Source organism: Dermochelys coriacea, chromosome 2, assembly GCF_009764565.3.
Source record: "Dermochelys coriacea isolate rDerCor1 chromosome 2, rDerCor1.pri.v4, whole genome shotgun sequence".
In the NCBI taxonomy this organism is placed as follows: Eukaryota; Metazoa; Chordata; order Testudines; family Dermochelyidae; genus Dermochelys; species Dermochelys coriacea.
Genome location: NC_050069.1, coordinates 69,714,281 through 69,738,110, shown reverse-complemented (window position 1 = coordinate 69,738,110; position 23,830 = coordinate 69,714,281). Strand labels below are relative to the sequence as shown.

General features: G+C 42.3%; 1 protein-coding gene across 2 annotated transcripts in view; it reads right to left on the bottom strand.

Annotated features, from left to right (window-relative positions):
- Positions 1 to 8,513: 8,513 nt before the first annotated feature.
- The window catches only part of LOC119851108 (transmembrane protein 68-like), a 37,770-nt gene continuing 22,453 nt past the window's right edge, over positions 8,514 to 23,830 (bottom strand). Inside the window, exons 5-8 of one of the 2 annotated variants that reach the window (XR_005291138.2) lie at positions 19,429 to 19,489; positions 18,823 to 18,962; positions 18,428 to 18,598; positions 10,028 to 10,127 (exon numbers count right to left, since the gene is read on the bottom strand). Coding sequence is in view for 1 of the 2 variants with exons in the window: in XM_038390367.2 (XP_038246295.1) it covers positions 10,023 to 10,127; positions 18,823 to 18,962; positions 19,429 to 19,489 (306 nt within the window). In the remaining variant the exon portion in view is untranslated. Of the gene's footprint in view, positions 10,128 to 18,427; positions 18,599 to 18,822; positions 18,963 to 19,428; positions 19,490 to 23,830 lie in introns of both variants that reach the window. The other variant, XM_038390367.2, reaches the window with a different exon arrangement.

Below are 23,830 nucleotides of genomic sequence, written 5' to 3'. Positions count from 1 at the left end.
TTCACTTAATTGACCAGCATAGAATAGTTGTTCTCTCATTCTGTCTTGCCCTTTCCAGATCTGCTTCGTTTGTTCATGCTGTTCAGTCAGCCCCTTCAGGAGTTTCTCCTTTAACTCTTGGATTTGGACTTCCTGCACCTTTTTATCCAACCATCCAAATCTAGGTAGAAATGCTTCTTCTGGACCTGCAATTTAGTGTTGTTGAACAATTTCATAATCTTGCTGCCAGCAATTCCCTGGCTCTTTAGAACGTTGGAGTCACTCACCTTTGAGGTGCCCCCAGCCCTGTAATCCTGCTTTTCTTTATAACAGTTGGCCACCCCGTCTTGCATGGAGTCCCTCCCAGTTCCTGGGTCTGATCTGGTTCTTATAATAAGGTAGCTCAAGTCCCGAAGTTTTTATCCACTGGGGCTGAGGATGGAGTCAAGGTACCTCCCATGAGCAATGGGGAGTTCAAAACCTCAGGCCTACCTCTCCCAAAACATGTGGTCACTGGGGCCTAACACTTTCTTACCCCAAACTGCATCCTCACACTTTGGTTTAGACTCTAGTAGTCTGGGTTCTACTACTTGAGCTAATGTACTCAATGCTTTTTTTGCCTCTGTTTTCACTAACAAGGTCAGCTCCCAGACTGCTGTGCTGGGCATCACAAAATGGGGAAGAGATGGCCAGCCCTCTGTAGAGATAGAGGTGGTTAGGGACTATTTAGAAAAGCTGGACGTGCACAAGTCCATGGGGCCGGACGAATTGCATCCGAGAGTGCTGAGGGAATTGGCGGCTGTGATTGCAGAGCCCTTGGCCATTATCTTTGAAAACTCGTGGCGAACGGGGGAAGTCCCGGATGACTGGAAAAAGGCTAATGTAGTGCCCATCTTTAAAAAAGGGAAGAAGGAGGATCCTGGGAACTACAGGCCGGTCAGCCTCACCTCAGTCCCTGGAAAAATCATGGAGCAGGTCCTCAAAGAATCAATCCTGAAGCACTTAGAGGAGAGGAAAGTGATCAGGAACAGTCAGCATGGATTCACCAAGGGAAGGTCATGCCTGACTAATCTAATCGCCTTTTATGATGAGATTACTGGTTCTGTGGATGAAGGGAAAGCAGTGGATGTATTGTTTCTTGACTTTAGCAAAGCTTTTGACACGGTCTCCCACAGCATTCTTGTCAGCAAGTTAAGGAAGTATGGGCTGGATGAATGCACTATAAGGTGGGTAGAAAGCTGGCTAGATTGTCGGGCTCAACGGGTAGTGATCAATGGCTCCATGTCTAGTTGGCAGCCGGTGTCAAGTGGAGTGCCCCAGGGGTCGGTCCTGGGGCCCGTTTTGTTCAATATCTTCATAAATGATCTGGAGGATGGTGTGGATTGCACTCTCAGCAAATTTGCGGATGATACTAAACTGGGAGGAGTGGTAGATACGCTGGAGGGGAGGGATAGGATACAGAAGGACCTAGACAAATTGGAAGATTGGGCCAAAAGAAATCTAATGAGGTTCAATAAGGATAAGTGCAGGGTCCTGCACTTAGGATGGAAGAATCCAATGCACCGCTACAGACTAGGGACCGAATGGCTCGGCAGCAGTTCTGCGGAAAAGGACCTAGGGGTGACAGTGGACGAGAAGCTGGATATGAGTCAGCAGTGTGCCCTTGTTGCCAAGAAGGCCAATGGCATTTTGGGATGTATAAGTAGGGGCATAGCGAGCAGATCGAGGGACGTGATCGTTCCCCTCTATTCGACACTGGTGAGGCCTCATCTGGAGTACTGTGTCCAGTTTTGGGCCCCACACTACAAGAACGATGTGGATAAATTGGAAAGAGTACAGCGAAGGGCAACAAAAATGATTAGGGGTCTAGAGCACATGACTTATGAGGAGAGGCTGAGGGAGCTGGGATTGTTTAGTCTGCAGAAGAGAAGAATGAGGGGGGATTTGATAGCTGCTTTCAACTACCTGAAAGGGGGTTTCAAAGAGGATGGCTCTAGACTGTTCTCAATGGTAGCAGATGACAGAACGAGGAGTAATGGTCTCAAGTTGCAATGGGGGAGGTTTAGATTGGATATTAGGAAAAACTTTTTCACTAAGAGGGTGGTGAAACACTGGAATGCGTTACCTAGGGAGGTGGTAGAATCTCCTACCTTAGAGGTTTTTAAGGTCAGGCTTGACCAAGCCCTGGCTAGGATGATTTAACTGGGACTTGGTCCTGCTTTGAGCAGGGGGTTGGACTAGATGACCTTCTGGGGTCCCTTCCAGCCCTGATATTCTATGATTCTATGATACTTTGGGGCACAGCCTCTCTATTAGTTGGAACTTCTCAGTTCTCTCAGTACTCTAGTCAAATGGGTATGCCATGGAGGCATTGTTCCCATAGAGACCAATCCATTTTACATGCCCTGTTTGCCTGCAGTCAGTGCACACAGTTGGATGAGCCCATACCTTCTTCCTTTTTAATGTTTTCAATGACTGTCTCATTCCCATTGCAGGATACCTGCAAAAAGTGGGAGCTAGCCCTCCAAACACCGACTTAGGAGGGTAAATATCTTACTCCCTGGGAAGGTGTTTGTGTCTTGCTACTCAGCTATCCCTCCTTGATGGGAAGAAATCTTGCACCCCAGCCCTGGAGCCATATTGTGATGGCTGGAAGTCACCCTGGTGCACCCGCTTTTGGTCAAGCGTGGCACCACAGGTACGCCCTACCTCAGTTCCCTTGATCCAGATTATAAGCAAATCCAGACAGACCTTGCTCCCCACCTTCCAAGGATCTTATTTATTAACAAGATCCATAAGCATAAGTAGAAATTTAGACACACCCAGGGACATTCATTGTCTCTGGTTTAATCCAACTAGCAATCTCTGGCTCCTTCCTTCAGGAAACTTTTCTTTTCTGCACCGGGAAACAATCTCTTTTTCTGGAACACTTCCCCGTTCTTTCTCTGCATTACTCCTTTTTGTGCCTTTACAATCCTCCCTAAAGCAGAAGTCCCCAGCTCAGGGGTGGGCAAACTTTTTGACCCAAGGGCCACATTGGGGTGCGAAACTGTATGGAAGGCCAGGTAGGGAAGGCTGTGCCTCCCCAAACAGCCTGGCTCCCGCCTCCTATCCTCCCACTGCTCACCCCAACTGCCCCCCTCAGAACCCCCCACCCATCCAACCCCCCTCTGCTCCTTGTCCCCTGACTGCCCCCTCCCAGGACCCCCCACCCCTAACTTCCCCCTGGGACCCCACCCCCTATTCAACCCCCCCTGCTCCCTGTCCCCTGACTGCCCCCCTAACCCCTATCCACACCCCCGCCCCCTGGCAGGCCCCCCAGGACTCCTATGCCTATCCACTGCCCCTCCCCCCAGAACCCATCCAACCACCCCCTGCTCCATGTACCCTGAGTGCCCCCAGGACCTCCTTCCCCTTATCCAACCCCCCCCACACACACTCCCATTCCCTTACCATGCTGTTCAGAGCTCCAGGAGCTTGCAGCCCCGTTGCTCGGCTGGAACCTGCTGCACTGCCTGTGCGGTGGTGTAGTTGAGGGGGAATAGCAGGGGAGGGGCCAGGGGCTAGCTTCCCTGGCCAGGAGCTCAAGGACTGGGCAGGACAGTCCCGCAGGCCGGATGTGGCCTGTGGGACGTAGTTTCCCCACCTCTGCCCCAGCTCATCTTTGGAAGTAGGCTGCGTTAGTTAGTCCCTAACTCTCTTCTTAAAGAGGATTCCACCCAGATCTCTCTGGACCTGAGTAGTGGGTTAGCTAGCTGTAGAGCCTTTGCCAGCTCCTCCCTCACCTGTCCCTTTTCCTTAACTAGGCATCAGTTCAGGGTGTTCAGCAAGTCAGTCTTTTCCTGCTGATAACTCCTGGTGTCTGCCCTGCTACAGAGAGAGGAGGCAGCCTTTGTGCAGGCAATCTTCACCCAGTTCATCCCCAAGTGGTTGAGAGATGAAGGGGGCTTTCTCCACCTGCTCTGCAAGGCACCTGGCCCCAAGTCCTTTAAGACACAGTGACAGGATATCTTCCCAAGCACCAGTCATTCACAGGACTGCTTCCTCTCTGTCCATATCCCCTATAGGTACTTGTATAAATATATATCTTTGGGGCCTTTCAAATCCTTAAAAGGTCATGCCACATTGCAGGGTGGGCTGACCACTAAGCCCTACAAACCTTAAGGGCAGTCTACCCCATTACACACACATTCTAGGGTCAGCTAAGGAATGATCTGGTTCTCAGATACTCTGATTTAGACCCTGGACACAACTGCTTCCAAGGGTCTTTTGGTAGTGAAATAACCACAGCATGGCAGCTCTCCAGCCATACCCTTCTCTCAGCCACACCTTGGGCATACCCATAAAGGCTGGGAGCTGAGAGCATGGTGTGGGGCCTCATACACCCCCCAATTAATTTCCTTCTGTTGGGGATTCTCAAGTGAGTGTTTCCAGAGTGCTTTAGGCAACCAAGAATGGGGTCATTGTATTCAGGATGCCTAAAACTGACCTCCTTTGCATCACACTTTCCCCACAAAATATAGTACAAGATAGTTTTCCCAAACCTTCTCTTGATGATGAATGCCTCAAGTAGAAGCTCCTCTCTGAGACATAATTATATGACTCAACTCCTTCCCTTTTGCAAGCAGGTAATATCCCTGTGATGATTAAACCGATTCCTTTCATGTAAAAGAAATTGAGAAAGCTTTTAAATATTCTTTCAGTGCAATTAAGTAGCTGGTAACAAGTCAAACCAGCGCCTGTACCCAACCCACTCTCCATACATAATAAACAAGTTACTCCTTGCACCACTGTTTGGAAATCTCAGATGTAAATTACTGAGGGACAGTAGCAGAGAGTAGGGTTATTAGAATAAAACTAGAGCTGATTGAAATTAAATTATAATTCTCCAGGAAATGACAATGTTTTAAATTTTTCCTTTGTTCTGAATCTGAACAAAAAAAGTAAAAATTTCAAAATTTCCTGAAAAAAAATTCCAATTTTTTTTGCCAATTTTGAAACAAATTTATCAAAACCTTTTACATATATTATAATAAAAAGTCAAAATGATAACATTAAAATGCAGCACTTCAGTAGTGTTCATCAAACTTTGCAACACAACCAGTTCTTCTTGCAAAAGGTGTGGATTTCATTGAATCAGCATTTTCCAATAGAAAACTATTCCATCAAAAAATTTTCAACCAGTTCTAATTAAAACAGTTGTGAAAATTTAAGACAATGAGGTTATAAGTCAATGACAGGAAGCTCCAGCTCTCTGTTAGTGGGCAACAATTAACTATATAAGAGATGACTGAGCTACTGTAAGAAAGTTTTACTTTATAAGAAATTAATGGACATAATTTATTTTTGCCTTTTACCTTTGAAAAGTAACAATTAAAATATAGAATATTGGTGGTTTGGGTTCTCAAACTGTTAATAAATTGCATAGTCAGTTTCTTGACCACACTTTGGTTTGTTGTGAAATATAAAAGAGACCAAATAACCAATGTCAGTCAGGCTTACTGCTATAAACCAAAAATAATATAGTAACAAAAAAATTCTGTATGAATCAGTCTCTGGGAAGCCATCTCATGCAGAGTTATTACATTCACCTTATGTAGAACTTGTGCTTCCAGAGTTACCCTAAAGCCATCTTTTCATATCCTACCTTTTTACAAAAAGGAGTACTTGTGGCACCTTAGAGACTAACAAATTTATTAGAGCATAAGCTTTCGTGAGCTACAGCTCACTTCATCGGATGCATCCGATGAAGTGAGCTGTAGCTCACGAAAGCTTATGCTCTAATAAATTTGTTAGTCTCTAAGGTGCCACAAGTACTCCTTTTCTTTTTGCGAATACAGACTAACACGGCTGCTACTCTGAAACCTTTTTACAAGTTACTGTACATGTCATCTGAAATGAGATTTAACCAATCAGCTTTCTATCTTGTTTTTCTAGTACCATAGTGTACCCATGAACATATGCATTCCGGGTGTGAAGGCACCTCCTAGGTAGAACTATCCTAAATCCTGACCTCTTCCTTAGGACATTCCAATGCTGGCATGTGAAAATAACTCTCTACCTGTTGCTATGGTAAAATAATCATGTGTCCTGACCCTGACATTCAGCCAAAGCTTCTTAAGCCAAAGATAATGTCAGGTAATGCAAGATGTTATGGGACAATTAGCATTAAGAGAATGGGATTATAGTAAAGGTATAGGACAATTTAGGTTTTATAACTGCTATACTATTTTGCTTAATAAATGCTAATGTGTAATGGTAAGGATAATACATATAAACATAGGTATGTATGCTCACCAGCATATTGGTCAACAGATCCCCCACTTGTTGCCTTGATAATGTTGTAGTTAAGACGACACCTTTGCCAAATTAATATATGAAGGGAGGGGGGGTTATACGTGATTTAAAGTGTTTTACCAAACATATAAGTGACAATACATAATTAACACAGCTAATATCAATACACAGCTTTAAATGCAACTTTGTTTTAAGTGTGGGAAACCAGTATCTCAAGATCCCCATCATGGATAAGGTCATTCAAGGCTTGTTTTGCCTTATACACCTCATTTCTAATTTGAATAATGTGTGTGTCTTTCTGATCTAGTACTGTTTTTAAATATAAAGTAAGAGGATTAATATGCATGTTAATAACTAGTAGGTAAATTTCAACTGCCTCCTGATATTGAGGCTCATTTTGGATAATAGACTTATTCTGAAAAACAGGGATAGGCATTATTATAGCATGTCCTACAGTTCTGCATACATGAGGAGTAAAACAGAAATTTGAAGTAGTGACATTACAAGTGAGGCCTCCCTATATAAATTTCTTGGAAGTAGTTATTACACAGTACAGTCCACTCATATTATAGGTTACCCTTATTTCTGATTGTCATCATTTGGTAAGCTTCACCAGATAGGAGACAGCAGTGGCTAGCTTCTCTATCTGATGGTACAGGTCTGAGCCATCATGGCCACACACTGGAGTTGTGATGTCAAAAACAAACCTGGCACAAGAAGCTATGTGAAGAGGTATGCAGGTGTGAATTGGTGTGTGACACACCAGTAGTTGACCTCAATTCAGTTATTTTGTGTGGATTCTGTCTTCCAGATAACCTACTGAATGGACAGTAACCACTTTGTCCAAGATCCAATATTGGTAGAGATACCATAAAAAAAACTGACCTGGGACCAGACACTGTGCAAAACTGTTTTGAATAAAATGTGCCTCGATTCGGATGAATGGTACAAAGGAGATCTGTCCACACAATTTAACACATTGCCAATTTAACAGCTTTTGTTATGCACAGAGGACAACATTTAGCTGATTGTTTATCACTAATAAGGTCAAGCAATTTTCCCTTTTCAGTGTTTCCTAATGAGATGATTATAGTAGTTAACATATAACTCCCATAAATGGTACAAATAATTGCTTTACCTTCCTGATTTTCTGTTACCTTTTTATTTGTTGCAATTAATTTATTCAAGTTTTGCTAGTGTTTGGTTAAACAGCTTAGCAATGTTATACATATTATACACAATATACTATTGTTTTTTTTAGTAGCTAGCTCTCAATACTATGAATTAGGCATTTAGAGATGGTTTCCACTGCCTGGTGCTCAAAATAGATAACATGGGGGTTTTTAAATATATTTTTCATCTGACCCCTTTTCTGAATAGACATTGCAGTTCCAAATAATTCTGAAATGTAACCAATAATGCCATCTAGACTTTGGAATCTCCTATTTTGAAAGGTACCAGACTGGGGAATACTTTTTGTGCCCAGCCATTGAGTCTTCTGCACATTCCTCATAAGATGCTATCATGTTAATTAAGAAAGATGTATACAGTAATGATACATTTGCTCTTTCACACGAACCAAATTCAGCTATATTCCAATGACAGATTTAAAACCAAAGGTACATACTTAATATATAGTTAGACCTGGCCAGGCTAATGGTCTTTATAATGTCTCTCTAGTCAATTGCATACTCAATTGTCCATATATGGTAGGCTGAAGTATAGTTGACTGGTGTGTTATGTACAACACATTTTATCTTTTCTTCTTCAGATACTCAGAGGTTTTATACTCAATTATAATTTATTTTTAACAAGAGTGGTTGTGACAGGTTATCACCTCTGGGGTGCAGTCTGGGAGCTATGGGAACCACTGTGCCCCCTAACTGCCCAGCTGGTCAGGCCTCTCTCACACTGCTTTGCTGGTGATTCAGCCAGCTTCTCCAGGCCCTGTTGTCACTCAACACGACAGCAGGTGCCACCAAGCACCCAATTGAGATACCTGAGTGCTTTACTTAAGCCACTCAAGGACAGACAGCCAATTTCCCAGTTCCCCAGCCTTGCACTCTAGCTGGAGTATAAACCCAGAATTATACCATTTTGCACTGCACAGGGATTTGTACAATGTAAGCTCATTAATATATTTGCTTCCTCCTCGATGTGGGAAAGATATGCAACAGCCTTTGTTCACAGAGCTGAGATTTTCCCCAGACACTTCCCTTAAAACATACTGGTTAAGATAGAGCATAAAACAAGTTTATTAACTACAGAAAGATAGATTTTAAGTGATTATACATTATAGCAAACAGACTACCGAGCAAATAAACAAAAACACAAACTAAACCTAATGTATTAGATAGATAGGATGCAGATTAGCAATTTCTCACCCTGACTGATGATACAAGCAGGCTTGCAGATTCTTAAGGCACAGACCACAATTGCTGTGCAGCTTGGGTTCCCCTCCCCCATTACAAACCCTTTGTCTTTCAGAGCTTCTTTCGGGTGTTGGACTGCGGGAGACTGAAGACAAATCATGATGTCACCCCCCACCTTATATAGTTTCTCCATATGGAGGAAACCCTTTGTTCCGAGCTAAGGTCCCAGCCCAGTTTGTGAAAAAATACAGGTACCAAAATGGAGTTCAGTGTCATGTGGTCTAGTCACATGCCCTTCCATGCCTTGCTGAGTTATAGCAGCCATTACTCATAGCCTGGCTGAAACAGTCACAGGAAGCCTTCCATTGTCCATTGTCTTTGTTGATGAGCCACCAGCACTGTATAGCTTCTTCATTGTTGTACCCGAAAGGCTAGTTGTGGGTGTTATCCAGAGTAAGCACATTTGAAATACAGATACATAGTCAATACTCGTAATTTCAGATACAAAAATGATACATGCACACAAATAGGATAATCATATTCAGCAAATCATAACTTTTCCATAGACAGCTCATAAGACATATCATATCACAATCATACAACTATGATGAATATGGGGTGTAGTGTCACAGTGGTATCACACTATTTAATTATTATGGTTGGGTTTTAACCAAAGTACCACCATTTTTTTGGAGAGCTCATAAGGACCTCCGATATAAATATATGTACATATAGTTTACCTCAATCAATAATCCAATTGCAATTTTTTAAAATTAATCAGAGGCTTTTTGTTCAAAGGAAAAAACTGTAAGGGAAACACTCAACATTAATGCAAAGGCAACATTGATAAATCGTAACTTTTTTACCTTTTATACATTTATGTGCACCTTTATTAAATATTAAAATATAGTTACAAGTGCGTTATACTCATAATGTCTCAAAATCTCTCTCTCTCTCTCTCTCATCTGGTCTGTACATGGGCTGTATTCTCCTATCAACAACCAAACACAAAAGTTTTCTGATGTCAATTCCCTGTATAATTGACCTCCCACAATGTGCTCCTAATGTTACATGAGCTCTAACTTTTATGTCAGAATAATGTCTGCTCTCATGTGGTTTAAGAATCTCTAATCAATTTCTCTAAGTATAATGATCCTCTTAATTTCCTTTTCTTTTATTATTTGGATTGAAGTAGCCAGACCAGATGAGAGAGAGAGAGAGAGAGAGAGAGAGATTTTAAGGCAGTGATGTGACTAAATGTTTGATGCATGTAATTTGCAGTCTCTTGTCCTTTTAAGAAAACTACAATTTTTCTTCCCACAAGTAACACTAACAGTTTTTAATATTTAACAACAACATATATATTTAAATACACTAGTCTTCTTTCTGATGTTTATCAAATCGTTCCAACAGAGCTCTTAGTATACTTCCTGGTAGTTTTTGGTGTCTGTCTCTTAGCCTTTCAATGGCAATCTTTGTCTGTTAAGAGAAAGAAAGAGGGGGAAACCTTTTATATTCCAAGAATCACCACCTCAATCATCCTCTTCCAGTTTTCCAAGGATGCTAAAGATATACATAAAACTCTGTGGAAAATGTTGGGGGAGGAGAAGGCAGGAAGGGTAAATTCTTCACAAGATCCCATGAAGCCCATGCTGAGGGATAGTCTCATTCCCACACACCTGTCTATTTTCCCCTGTGATAACCAAGCATACTAAACAGCCAGATCTACATATGCAAAAGTGACATGAAAATACTAGCTCACTACCATTCCATCTTGCAAACCCTTAGGCGTGTGCGTAACTCAGGAGATTAATTTCGTTCGCTTCAATAGGACTACAGATATAAGTGAAATTATTCACTTGTATTTGCAGGTTTGAGCCCTTAAACTAAGTGACTCGATATAATTTCATATTTAAGTTTCACAGTTTTTCAATTGGAGTTGTAAAGATTTTTTAAGAAAGCTATCACTGCGGAAATCCTATTCAGATGTAAAACCTCTGATGCAAGGTGTAGAAGGCAGTTTTCCTCTTCAAAAACAGCTACTACCTTTTCAACCCCTCTTTTAAATGTTTACCGTTCATTAAAATATGCATCAAATAAAAAGGGAGGTGTAGGATGTAAAAGGATAGTTCCTTAAGCAGTTTACAAACCCTGGATTTTCAGACATGTTAAATCTCATCTACTGAATAATTTTGCTCAGACTAAAATCTGATGAATATTCAGCCTCAACCCTTTCCCTTGCTCTGTTGTAATGAATAGGGCCCAGAGGGCCTTCTCCGCTTATGAGCTTAACGGATGGAAAGTGGGTAAAAGTTCATAATTGTCACAATCCCTTTCTATACAACATTATTTAAGAAAAGGAAAAAGGAGATTGAATTTAACAGAGAGGATCTACTGACAGCACCCAAGGACTGTACTTAACATCATGTTTGGTAAACAAGAGGAGAATGGGACTGGAACTCAATGGACCAAAATTGGTTCTTCAGTTAGGACTGGAAATTAGTCCTAACTGGTGGACAAAATGGGCTATTCTGCCCATCACCCCCCTTTTGGGATCCTTTTAGAGACTTTGTGAGACAAAAGGAAAAACCATTAGCACTACTGCAGCTGCTGCTGGGGGATTTCCATCTGACACATGGATCTTGGCATACCAGTGGGGATGCCTAACCAGGACTGTCCTTAGACATATGTGGCTGCGCACCCGAAAATTTGGGGCATCCCTGGGTCTTACAATCCACTCACCTGCCTCTTCCTATCCCTGTTCTGACCTTTCCTGCAGGCTCCCACAGCTAGCTGCTGCAGCCTGATGACTTTTACTCTGGAGGGGATCTAGTAACTTAAAAGTGAAAAAGACTTACAGCCTGCCAGACCGATTAGCACAACACTGAAACTGTTAAAGAGTCATTCAAGTGATAATGAACCCATTTAACAGGCATTTGCCAACCCCCAGGTGTATACTGTCAGTTTCTGAATTTACTGACAAAAACAGTTGTGCATTACTGTAATATTTACTCAGAACATGTTAGTCTACAGGACCTTAGTTTAAAATTTGCTTTAAAAATATTTCATTAGTATGTTGCTGAAGATGATAAAATCACATCTCTAAAAAAATCCTTGCATAGATTTTTAGATGCACTATCTGAATATTCATCTTTAGCCTTAAATGCTTGGATCTTCAGACACATAAATAAACTTCAAAGGATCAACCTTATCTAAAATACACATTTTAATTTTAATTACTATAATACAAAAAACTTGCTTCCAAAATCTTCCTATCCTTTCTGTCCACCCCTTTCTCCCTTCACACCGCTGCTGAAGAGAGCCCAAGGGACAACACCCCTTTCCTGACAGATAGCTGGACAAGCAAGTTACAGCTCACTTCATCGGATGCATTTGGTGTAAAATACAGTGGGGAGATTTATATACACACACAGAGAACATGAAACAATGGGTTTTATTATACACACTGTAAGGAGAGTGATCACTTAAGATGAGCCATCACCAGCAGCGGGGGGGGGGGGAGGTCCATATTTAACTCACTAAAACAAAGACATGATTTTAAATTAATCAGTCATAGAAGGTTAGTGTGCTCATAGCAATGTTCATTGCTTTTAGAAAAAGGGAACACTAATTTACTTTGTGTGATCTCCATAACAATAGGCATGTTTATGAAATTTCACCAACTTTAAAAAATATGTTTCTAAAGATGTTAGGCATAACAAAGGATTTTATATCTATCTTAGGTACTGATTTTGCTAGAGGGTTCTCTTAAAACTAGTTCCTCAAATAGTCAGAAGAAAGGTAAACTTGTTTGTCCAAAGAGAAAAGGAGTACTTGTGGCACCTTAGAGATTACATTTATTTGAGCATAAGCTTTCGTGAGCTACAGCTCACTTCATCACTTCAGCTGTAGCTCACGAAAGCTTATGCTCAAATAAATTTGTTAGTCTCTAAGGTGCCACAAGTACTCCTTTTTGCGAATACAGACTAACACGGCTGCCTCTCTGAAACCTGTCATTATGCAAGGCACTGAATTTAGCCATATAGAGTGGAAATCTATCAACTTCATGAAAAAACTGATACAGATACAGACAGACATCATCTTCCTCTCCAAATGCAAACAGATGGACATCATACCAAAAGGACTGAAGGTAAAAAATCCATTACAATCTACATACCAAACACAGACTATGCTGACAGCTTGTGCCACACACTCTCAAAGAAACTGCGGAACCACCTGATCAACATCCTCTACAGCAAACAGGGAAAGATTAAGAATGTGCTCTCAAAACTGGATACTCTCATAAAGAACCAACCTTCCACACAAACTTCCTCGTGGCTGGACTTTACAAAAACTAGACAAGCCATTTACAACACACACTTTGCTTCTCTACAAAAGAAAAAGGACACTAAACTATCTAAACTACTACATGCCACAAGGGGCCACAACAGGGGTTTCCGTAACCCACCCAGCAATATTGTTAATCTATCCAACTATACTCTTAACCCAGCAGAAGAATCTGTCCTCTCTCGGGGCCTCTCCTTTTACCCCTCCACCCCCACGAACATGATACAGTTCTGTGGTGACCTAGAATCCTATTTTCGACGTCTCCGGTTCAAGGAATACACCAACACACCTCTGACCAACATATTAACCCACAGAGACCTTCCTACCAACACTACAAAAAGAAGGATTGTGGGTGGACACCTCATGAAGGTCGAAACAGCAGACTGGACTTCTACATAGAGTGCTACCGCCGATGTGCACGGGCTGAAATTGTGGAAAAGCAGCTTCACTTGCCCCATAACCTCAGCCATGCAGAACACAATACCATCCACAGCCTCAGAAACAACTCAGACATCATAATCAAAAAGGATGACGAAGGAGGTGCTGTCGTCATCATGAATAGGTCGGAATATGAACAAGAGACTACTAGGCAGCTCTCCAATACCACTTTCTACAAGCCATTACCCTCTGATCCCACTGAGAGTTACCAAAAGAAACTACAGCATTTGCTCAAGAAACTCCCTGAAAAAGCACAAGAACAAATCCGCACAGACACACCCCTAGAACCCCAACCTGGGGTATTCTATCTGCTACCCAAGATCCATAAACCTGGAAATCCTGGACGCCCCATCATCTCAGGCATTGGCACCCTGACAGCAGGATTGTCTAGCTGTGTAGACTCCCTCCTCAGACCCTACGTTACCAGCACTCCCAGCTATCTTGGAGACACCACTGAGTTCCTGAGGAAACTACAATCCATTGGTGATCTTCCTAAAAACACCATCCTGGCCACTATGGATGTAGAAGCCCTCTACACCAACATTCCACACAAAGATGGACTACAAGCCGTCAGGAACAGTATCCCCGATAATGTCACGGCTAACCTGGTGGCTGAACTTTGTGACTTTGTCCTCACCCATAACTATTTCACATTTGGGAACAACGTATACCTTCAAATCAGCAGCACTGCGATGGGTACCCACATGGCCCCACAGTATGCCAACATTTTTATGGCTGACTTAGAAAAACGCTTCCTCAGCTCTCATCCCCTAATGCGCCTACTCTACTTGCGCTACAATGATGACATCTTCATCATCTGGACCCATGGAAATGAAGCCCTTGAGGAATTCCACCAGGATTTCAACAATTTCCATCCCACCATCAACCTCAGCCTGGACTAATCCACACAAGAGATCCACTTCCTGGACACTACGGTGCTAATACGCGATGGTCACATAAACACCACCCTATATCGGAAACCCACTGACCGCTATTCCTTCCTACATTCCTCTAGCTTTCATCCAGATCACACCACACGATCCATTGTCTACAGCCAATATATATATATATATAACCGCTCTCCGATATAACCGCATTTGCTCCAACCCCTCAGACAGAGACAAACACCTACAAGATCTCTATCACGCGTTCTTACAACTACAATACCCACCTGCTGAAGTGAAGAAACAGATTGACAGAGCCAGAAGAGTACCCAGAAGTCACCTACTACAGGACAGGCCCAACAAAGAAAATAACAGAACACCACTAGCCATCACCTTCAGCCCCCAACTAAAACCTCTCCAACGCATCATCAAGGATCTACAACCTATCCTGAAGGACGACCCATCACTCTCACAGATCTTGGGAGACAGGCCAGTCCTTGCTTACAGACAGCCCCCCAACCTGAAGAAAATACTCACCAGCAACCATACACCACACAACAGAACCACTACCTCAGGAACGTATCCTTGCAACAAAGCCCGTTGCCAACTCTGTCCACATATCTATTCAGGGGACACTATCATAGGGCCTAATCACATCAGCCACACTATCAGAGGCTCGTTCACCTGCGCATCTACCAATGTGATATATGCCATCATGTGCCAGCAATGCCCCTCTACCATGTACATTGGTCAAACTGGACAGTCTCTATGTAAAAGAATAAATGGACACAAATCAGACGTCAAGAATTATAACATTCAAAAACCAGTCGGAGAACACTTCAGTCTCTCCGGTCACTCGATTACAGACCTGAGAGTGGCTATCCTTCAACAAAAAAAACTTCAAAAACAGACTCCAATGAGAGACTGCTGAATTGGTATTAATTTGCAAACTGGATACAATTAACTTAGCCTTGAATAGAGACTGGGAGTGGATGAGTCATTACACAAAGTAAAACTATTTCCCCATGTTATTTCTCCTCCCCACCCACCCACCCCCACTGTTCCTCAGATGTTCTTGTTAACTGCTGGAAATGGCCTACCTTGCTTGTCACCATGAAAGGTTTTCCTCCTTTCCCCCCCGCCCGCTGCTGCTGCTGGCTCATCTTAAGTGATCACTCTCCTTACAGTGTGTATGATAAAACCCATTGTTTCATGTTCTCTGTACGTGTATATAAATCTCCCCACTGTATTTTCCACCAAATGCATCCGATGAAGTGAGCTGTAGCTCACGAAAGCTTATGCTCAAATAAATTTGTTAGTCTCTAAGGTGCCACAAGTACTCCTTTTCTTTTTGCGAATACAGACTAACACGGCTACTACTCTGAAACCTGTCAAATATGGAATTATTACCTTATGAAGGCTTAAGAGTACATTTAAAATATAAAATCATCTTAGAAATACTGATTAAGAAAATATAAAGCAGAGAAGAGCTGCATCATGTATTCCATAATAGTTAATGGTGTATTCAGCACAACAGCTGACTTGCCCTTACTACACAGTTTTTGCAAATAAATCTCTGACAAACTTCAATGTACATCAAAAAACCCATGACTGACATTTTTATTCCCAAATTTAGTGCTTTTCATTAGGTCCCTTCTGTGTGTCCAGTATTCACCTTCTGGCATGCAGTGGAAAACATGGCTCCACCTTTTTTAGAAAGAAATTGCACAAGAGTGTTTTTTTCAAATGTGATTTGCTTCATTTGGGTTCAGGGATTTGGCTGGAAGGGGGTGATCAGGGAGGGGGAGGGAAGAGGAGAGAGACAGTGGGGAGAGGGAGGGGCCTGAGCAGAGTGGAGTGGGGCCTGGAGCAGAGCAGGGGTGGAGTATGGGCGGGGCCACTGGTGGGCTGGGGAGCTAACCTCACCAAGCGGCAGCTTCGCCCACCACCCATGACAGCAGGTAAGAGCAGGTCGGCTCCCGCACACTCAGTGAGCGCTGCAGTCTCCTTAGGCAGGGGCCATATTCACAGAGCTGAATGCGTCGGCATGATGCATTCTGCATGAAGGAGAGGATACAGGGGTCTCTGCTGTGAACTGTGAGTGTCTGCTGCCGTGAGGCGGGTTGGGCGGCTTGGTATCCTTTGCTGCCTCGTCCCTCCCCTTCCCCCCCCCCGGGCTGCGAGCCCAGGCTGCGGTTGGGCATAGGGGCACCAGTTTAATAATATTGCATAGGGCCCCATAAACCCTAAGGACGGCCCTGTGCCTAACCATCACCATTGCCCCAGCAAGGACCCCAACTTGATACATGAGGTCCAACTCTGTCCTCTCTCGTGTCCCCCTTTCTGTCCTCACCATCTACCTACTGTCCTCTCTCAGCTTTCTGCCTAATCCGGAGACCAAAAGCATCACATGGTCCCAGCATAACAAGGTGAGACGGTCCATCCAACTCTGCCAGTCAGAGAACGACTGGCAAAGGCAAGGGACCTGAACCTGTACAAGGAGACTTTGGCAAACCAGTAAAGTGCCTGAAACCACTATGGCTTATTGCTAAAAGCAGCCAAGTCAGCAGGTTGTAAATTGGCCATTCAGCAGTCTCAGTTTAACCAAGGCGGGGGGGGGGGGGGGGTTGGGTGCCAAAGAGAGGGCAGCTTGACCCCACATATCCTTCCTGATAAGAATTGGGTTGAAGTTGCTGATACATGCATTTTAGAAGAGCAGGATGTGCCCCAGGAATGTCTATTGGGGCCGCAAGGCTGCGAACTCTGGAAAAACCCACACCTGGTTAATCGATCATCAGAAGGAACCTCTTGCTTGACCATTGAAACTGCTTATTTAACCAGTGTGCTTTAAGGGACATGTCATTCTATTACTAATGTATAAATAAGGGGGAAAAGTTTGAGGTAGAGGGACTCTCCAGGACTGGACTCTCCCTCTGGATGCATCTTGTGTTCCCCAACTACAGATGTGCTGCCGTTGTACCACTCGAGAGCCACACTCAACTTTGGTAATTATCAAGGGTTGGGGGTGTTTTACTAACCTGTTGCGGATGTGTGTAAGTGTGAGACGTATTATAATCAAGATACCTAAATTCAACCTACTTTGTGCCACACAGGACTTTTTTTTTTTTTTTTTGGTTCAAGACATAGGTTCCCAATCTTTTTCCTAAAGTAGGACACATCTTATCAGAGAATTTTTTTCCTGGACCACTTCCCCTTCAGGGATGATCGAGATAATATCCCACTGGCAACTAAGCTGATTGCTTACATCCAAAAGTAACTTCACAGAAGTATTTCATCTCTTTGACTGAGGGAGTGCATCTTCACAGGGTTTACAACTTAGCAGTGATTGCAGACACTCAGCTGCTGTTGGACAATAATATGACAGCTGTAACCCAGTCAGCTTTTTACCTTCTTTGTCTGATTAGGACCTTGTATCCTTTAAAGACGCACCTCTGGCATTTGCACCCTTATTACCCAAGAGTAGACTTTTGCAATGCGCTTTCTTTAGAGCTACACATTAAAAGCATTCAGAAAGGAACACTAGGGCAGAAAACAGTGGAACTCTGATTGAGTAAGGCATCATTCTGGGAACACATGACATCAGTGCTCTGGGATTTGTGTAATGGTGTCTGGGTGGAAAGGTGTTTAAGGTGTTGGCTATGACTTAGGAAGCATTAAATAGCCTGTGACCTGCCTACCTGAGAATTTGCCTCTCTCCCCGTGCCATAATGCCACAGCTGTGGTCACCAGAGGCACTCAAGCTGAATCCCCTTCATTGGAAGGGAGAGAGTAGTGGATAGCAGGGCATTCTCTGTGAGGGCTCTAAGATTTTAGAACTTGCTCTAAATAGCTGCCAGACATCTGTTAGATGGGTTTTTGGAGGGGGCTGAAGTATACCGTCTGGAACTACGAATGTGTGGAAATCTGTGGGTGGCTGGCTGGGAGAGTTCTCTGAAAGATTGTTATAATGCTGCTGGGGTTTTGTTGTAATATTAAGTATGTGTTAGGCACCAGAGCCTTGTGTGGGCATTTATAAAAGTTATTAATTTATGTCAGTTTAAATAATGTAATGTAATGCAATGTATTTTAGCTTCTTTTAAGACAGTTTACCATCTGGAAACAAGGAGCACAGCCAGGAACTTGTGATTAGCCAACTCTTCACCGACCAACAGCAAGTGCTCCACGGAACACAGTTCAGAAACCTCTGGTGTAAAGTATTGAGGGAGAAGGCCAGGGAGGATGGTGATGAGATTAGAACAATGCACAAATCTGTGGAGAAATCTAATAGTATAAGATAGTGTTATCAGGATAAAATGATATTTCAGCAGGAGATACGTTATTGAAGAACAGTACACTATGTAAGTTGGATGATGTACAGTAAGAAAGTTTTACTTCATAAAAAACAATAGACATGGAATTTAATGTCAAATACTTCAGACCTAACTAACATCATTTAAATTAAGACCGTAGGCTCCCTGAAATTACAAAAAGAACACCGATCGTACCTTTTCAGCTAGTTCCGTAGCTGTTATATTTGGATCATATGGAATGGGATCTCCAATATAAGTGCGAAGTTTGACTGGGAACCCTCCATATCCAGGAATGAGTAGGAATCGAGAATGTTCATAGAACCACCTAAAAAACCCTGTGAATTAGAAAAAGGGGAGGGGAGGTTTACATTTTGAGAGAGAACCTTTAGAAGTCAGCAGAGTCCCTGAATCACAATGGTGTCTGGATTGCAACAAACAAATTTTAAATGATATGGGTGTTTGATAAAAGGCTACATAAAGTAAGTCAAACAATATGCAGCACACATAATCTTGAAAATAATTATGTACTCTTACATTACCTCTTGCATATTCAATATCAGGTTAAATGGCTCACCATGTACAGAACAATTAATGCTTAGTTCAATAAATGCATGTTTAGACTAGATAACCCACGTGCACTTTGGTTTACATGACAAAGAAACAGTTACTAGAGTTAAAAGAGAACAACAGATTCGAAAGAAATTCACAAGACTAGTATTTCTCAGAAACAGTTGATTTTGAAAATATAAATAAAAGAAAAACTCCAAGAATTTGAAAAGATGCATATGAAGTAAATCCTACCTATATTTCCAAGCATCCTATATCCTTCCCGAATATTCTGTGTAAACAAAGGGATGATGGGCTAAGAAATGAGGAAAAAGAAGTGGTAAGACTTTAAGTTCAACCTCCATTTTTGTTTTAAATATCATGATCTCTGTAGAGAGGCATTCTGCATCTATGTCATGTGGTTATAGTCCATTTTACCACCCCATTAAATCAAAATGGGACTGATTAGTTATCATGACTAGAAACTCCAAAGGAGCTGCATGTTTTTCAGGAAAAACTACAGCTACCTATGTACCAGGTGAGGCTCAATTTTCTGAGATTTCTTAGAACCTCCGTCACATGCTGCTGTTATCACAATGAACACCAAAACAACACTGACAGGATCACATTTAGAAGCAGAAAAATAATTCCACAGATATCAGAATTATCAGTTTCATGAGTCTGTTCAGCAATTTTTTTCAGTGCCTAAGAAGTCAGAGTACTAGTGAGTTAGTCAAAAAAAATCATCTAAACATATATTATTTTTGTAACAAAATCTTGCAGAAGTCCTATAGAAAACAGACTATGTAATTTAAGAATCCCGTTTTTACTATGAAACGCCTGCAAATGTTGGGGCAGAGGACAAGAAAGGATGATCATGCATAACTGAATGTTTCCTTTCTAATGCCTTTAATACTAAATAGCTTTAAGAAGCTGTAATTTCTCAGAAAATTTATTTCCCTTCAAATATGATACAGATCATCGTCTCTCTGAAGCACATACTGAGCTAGTATAGGTCACATCACGTCAAAGTAGAGGTTCTTCCTAAATCTTATGTTGTGACATTATTGTTATTATAGATCGAGTGCCAACCATGTACATGGCATGGCATAGAATTTTGCTTCCCCTTCAGTTCCCATCCCAAGAGGTTTATCAGAGATATGAATTAGAGCAGGGTTCTTAAACTTTTTTATAGTGTAGACCACATGTTAACAGAGAGTGTATTTCTTGCACAACATCCCTACAACAACTGCTCAGAGGGAAAAGTAACATCAGGAAATTAGTTATTTTTAAACTATTTAATTTTTTTTAAAGTCACACTATCTGAACTTGCTTTTCATTTAATCTAATCATCATGCCATCTGTTCCAAATCTCTCGCTTATCCTGACTATGTTCTGGCATTAGGTCACCTTCTTTTCTCACACGGTGGAACATCTTGTCGCCCTCTCTCCTGCAAATATTGCTTGGCTCCGTTCAACCACTGATGGCTGGACTCCTATTTATCAGCTTCCAGTTCCACTCCTGCTGGTAGTTCTGGTCCCAGATAGCAGCTCCCATTTCCTCTCCTCTTTTTCTGAAGCAGCAGCAGCCCATAGTGGAGACAGCTAAAATGACTTCTTCTGCTTTTATTTCTTTAAAATGTATCTCTTTCAAGTCATATCTATACAGCTTATAGAAATTTGACTAATAAACAGAGAGGAAGTATGATGTTCCCTGGACCACATTTCATATTTCCAAGACAGATTGAATTTGTGCATTAATCTTGCTCTTCGCCTTTCTTCTGTCATAACAGCTCTACTCTTCATTAGTCAAACAAAGCTGCAGTAAAAAATATAAGCCAGAATACCATTTGCTGGATACTGTAACACCTATGTGACAAAATGCTACTGAAGCACCCTGATCATGGAGCTCGCTGCAGCACAGAGAAGGCTGTTGACTTAACTGGAAGCAAATAACCCATTTCTGGTGGGAGGATTAAGTAATCCTCAAGTGAGTTTCTGACAGAGACCATGAAAACAGGCGGGGCAGCACTGCCCACTGGGTAGCTGAAGAGGCACCTTATAACACCCTACTATTGTACATCATACTATTCTACAACTATGTACCTGAAGAATTCTTCATTCTACTCCAGTGATATAATATTGAATTTATTTAAACTGGAAATTGGACTAATTTAGTCACTCTGTCCCCTTTGCTCTTTTGGGAAGGGAATCTACAATCTTTTCAAAAATTTAAAGTTAGAAGTCCAATGCTCCATTTCCATCACATGCCCACTGGTACATAACCAGTCACTAAAAGTTTCCACCAAATGCATCCGATGAAGTGAGTTGTAGCTCACGAAAGCTTATGCTCAAATAAATTTGTTAGTCTCTAAGGTGCCACAAGTACTCCTTTTCTTTTAGTCACTACAAGGTGCGGGGAGATTCACAACTTCCACGTTCTTACTATAGTATATTTGCCTGCTAGAAAAAACAGGCCCAATCTTCTTTTGCAACAGTTAGCTCTCATTACACCTTCTTCTCCAACCCCTGGGGGCGCCGGGGTGGGATGGGGAGGGGAAGTAGCTGGGGAAAAGGAAGCATGACCAGGGGGTATCTACACCCTGGAGATCCATGGTTGCCATTTTGGTCCCTTGAGGCCAAGGGCAGCCTACTTAAATAGAGTATCCTCAAAACTTCACCAACACCAAGGCCCTGTAGCCCCAGGATCAGGAGAGTGCAAAGGTGACAAATCTAGCTTTGCACCTCCCATGTTGAGACCCACTGAGCACAGATCAGTTACAGCCCAAGATCTGGGCCAAAATTTTTAAGAAAGGTTTTGAGATTTTGCGTTTAAGTTGTTACTGTTTATTCCTAAAACTGCCTCCTGCAGGGAGAACTTATCTTTCTGAGTCCATTAATGTTTTTGGTATCATTTACAATTTTCTGTCAATAATTCTGTATTTTCGGGTAATGCCAAATTATATTTTCAAAGTCTCCTTCCACACTGCACTTCTTATGTGGCAGTAATTTTAGGGACAACAGTCCTGTAGGGGCATGATAGAATCTATATTATGGAGACACAGACACTAGGACATCTGCTCAGTTTTCCACTTAAAGCAAGGATTCAACCTGTTTGATTTGTAGGAAGAATTCCCAAATATACAGCATGTAACTGTGACTAAAGATTGACTTGAAAACTCAGAAAACCCAATCTGATCATTTATAAAATGAGAAAATAATTAAAAATGGGCCCTTTAAGAAATTATTTTTTAGTCCCTTCCATTAAAAAATTTGTTAGTACTAACCCTTTCAATTTTTGAGATGGAAAAACAAGAATTCTCAATGTTGAAGCTCTCCACTTTTTCTACAACAGCCCACACAAGGGCATGTTTTGATACAATAATATTGTCAATACCAACTTTATTCATCATATCTTTATACACAGACGCACACACTCGCTCTTATGGTATGTATTCATAAACTCTGTTCTGGAGCATGAATACAGACTATTTGAGTAAAATTATAATCTCTCTCTAGAATGTAGCTTGCACCATAACATCATTAATTGCAGTTTAGTGCTAGCTTTTGCATATTCTTTTTCATATTTCTCTACTTCTTTTTTAAAATAGTTAAGCTATTTTAAAAATAGTTTAGTTCAAGGACCCAGTTAAAGACCCCATCACAAACTACACGTGGGTAAAGATCTAAGGGAAAGTCAACAATTAAAATGCTGCATTGGTGAAGCCAGCTGCACCATGGTAGCACTTTAATGAAGATGCTCTATGCTGATGGGAGACAGCGTAGTTAATCCACCTGCCCAAGAGGCAGTAGCTATGTCTACAGGAGAGGCTCTCCTGCTGACAAAGTGAGGTCTACACAGGGAGTTAGGATGGATTTTTCCATACCCCTGAGCAACACAGTTATACTAATGTAAGCCTGTAGTGTAGACCAGACCTAAGGGAAGATTAACAAACTGTTTTATTCCATTGAGGAGACAAGGAGGGCGAGGTAATATCTTTTATTGAACCAACTTCTGTTGGTGAGAGAGACAAGCTTTTGAGCCACATAGAGCTCTTATTCAGGTCTTGTAAAGGTATTCCCAAAACCACAGCAAAATCATGGGTGGTGGCTGAAGCTTCTCCTGGGGAATGCTACCTGCCTATCCTGCCTCTTCCACCCTCAGCCATGCCTACACTCCACCCCCATTCCACCCCAGGCCCCACTCCTACTCGACCCCAGGCCCGGCCCCCCTGCTGCCGCTCGCACAGTCCCTCCTCACCCTCCCACCTATCACTCACCACATCCCTCCTCAACTACCACCGCCAGAAACACACCCTTCCCGATCACTGTGAAACCTCCTCACCTGCTGCTGGCTTGCTGCATCCCTCCTCACTCCCCCACCCCCGACCACTGTGAAACCTCCTGACCTGCTGCTGGCTGGCTGCGTCCCTCCTCACTTCTGCGCCCACCACTTGCCTCCTCACCCCCTGGCCTGCCACTGGCCTCCTTCCAGAGTGAAAAGCATGAGTATTGAAAGCTTCAATTAAAGAGCTAGTCTCTGTAGCTAGCAGCTGTAATAGACTCACATTCTTTGTGGCTTGGGCACAGAGATGGGCATGTAACACACAATGATCAGTGGGTTAAACATATTTATATACACACACACAAGAAACCA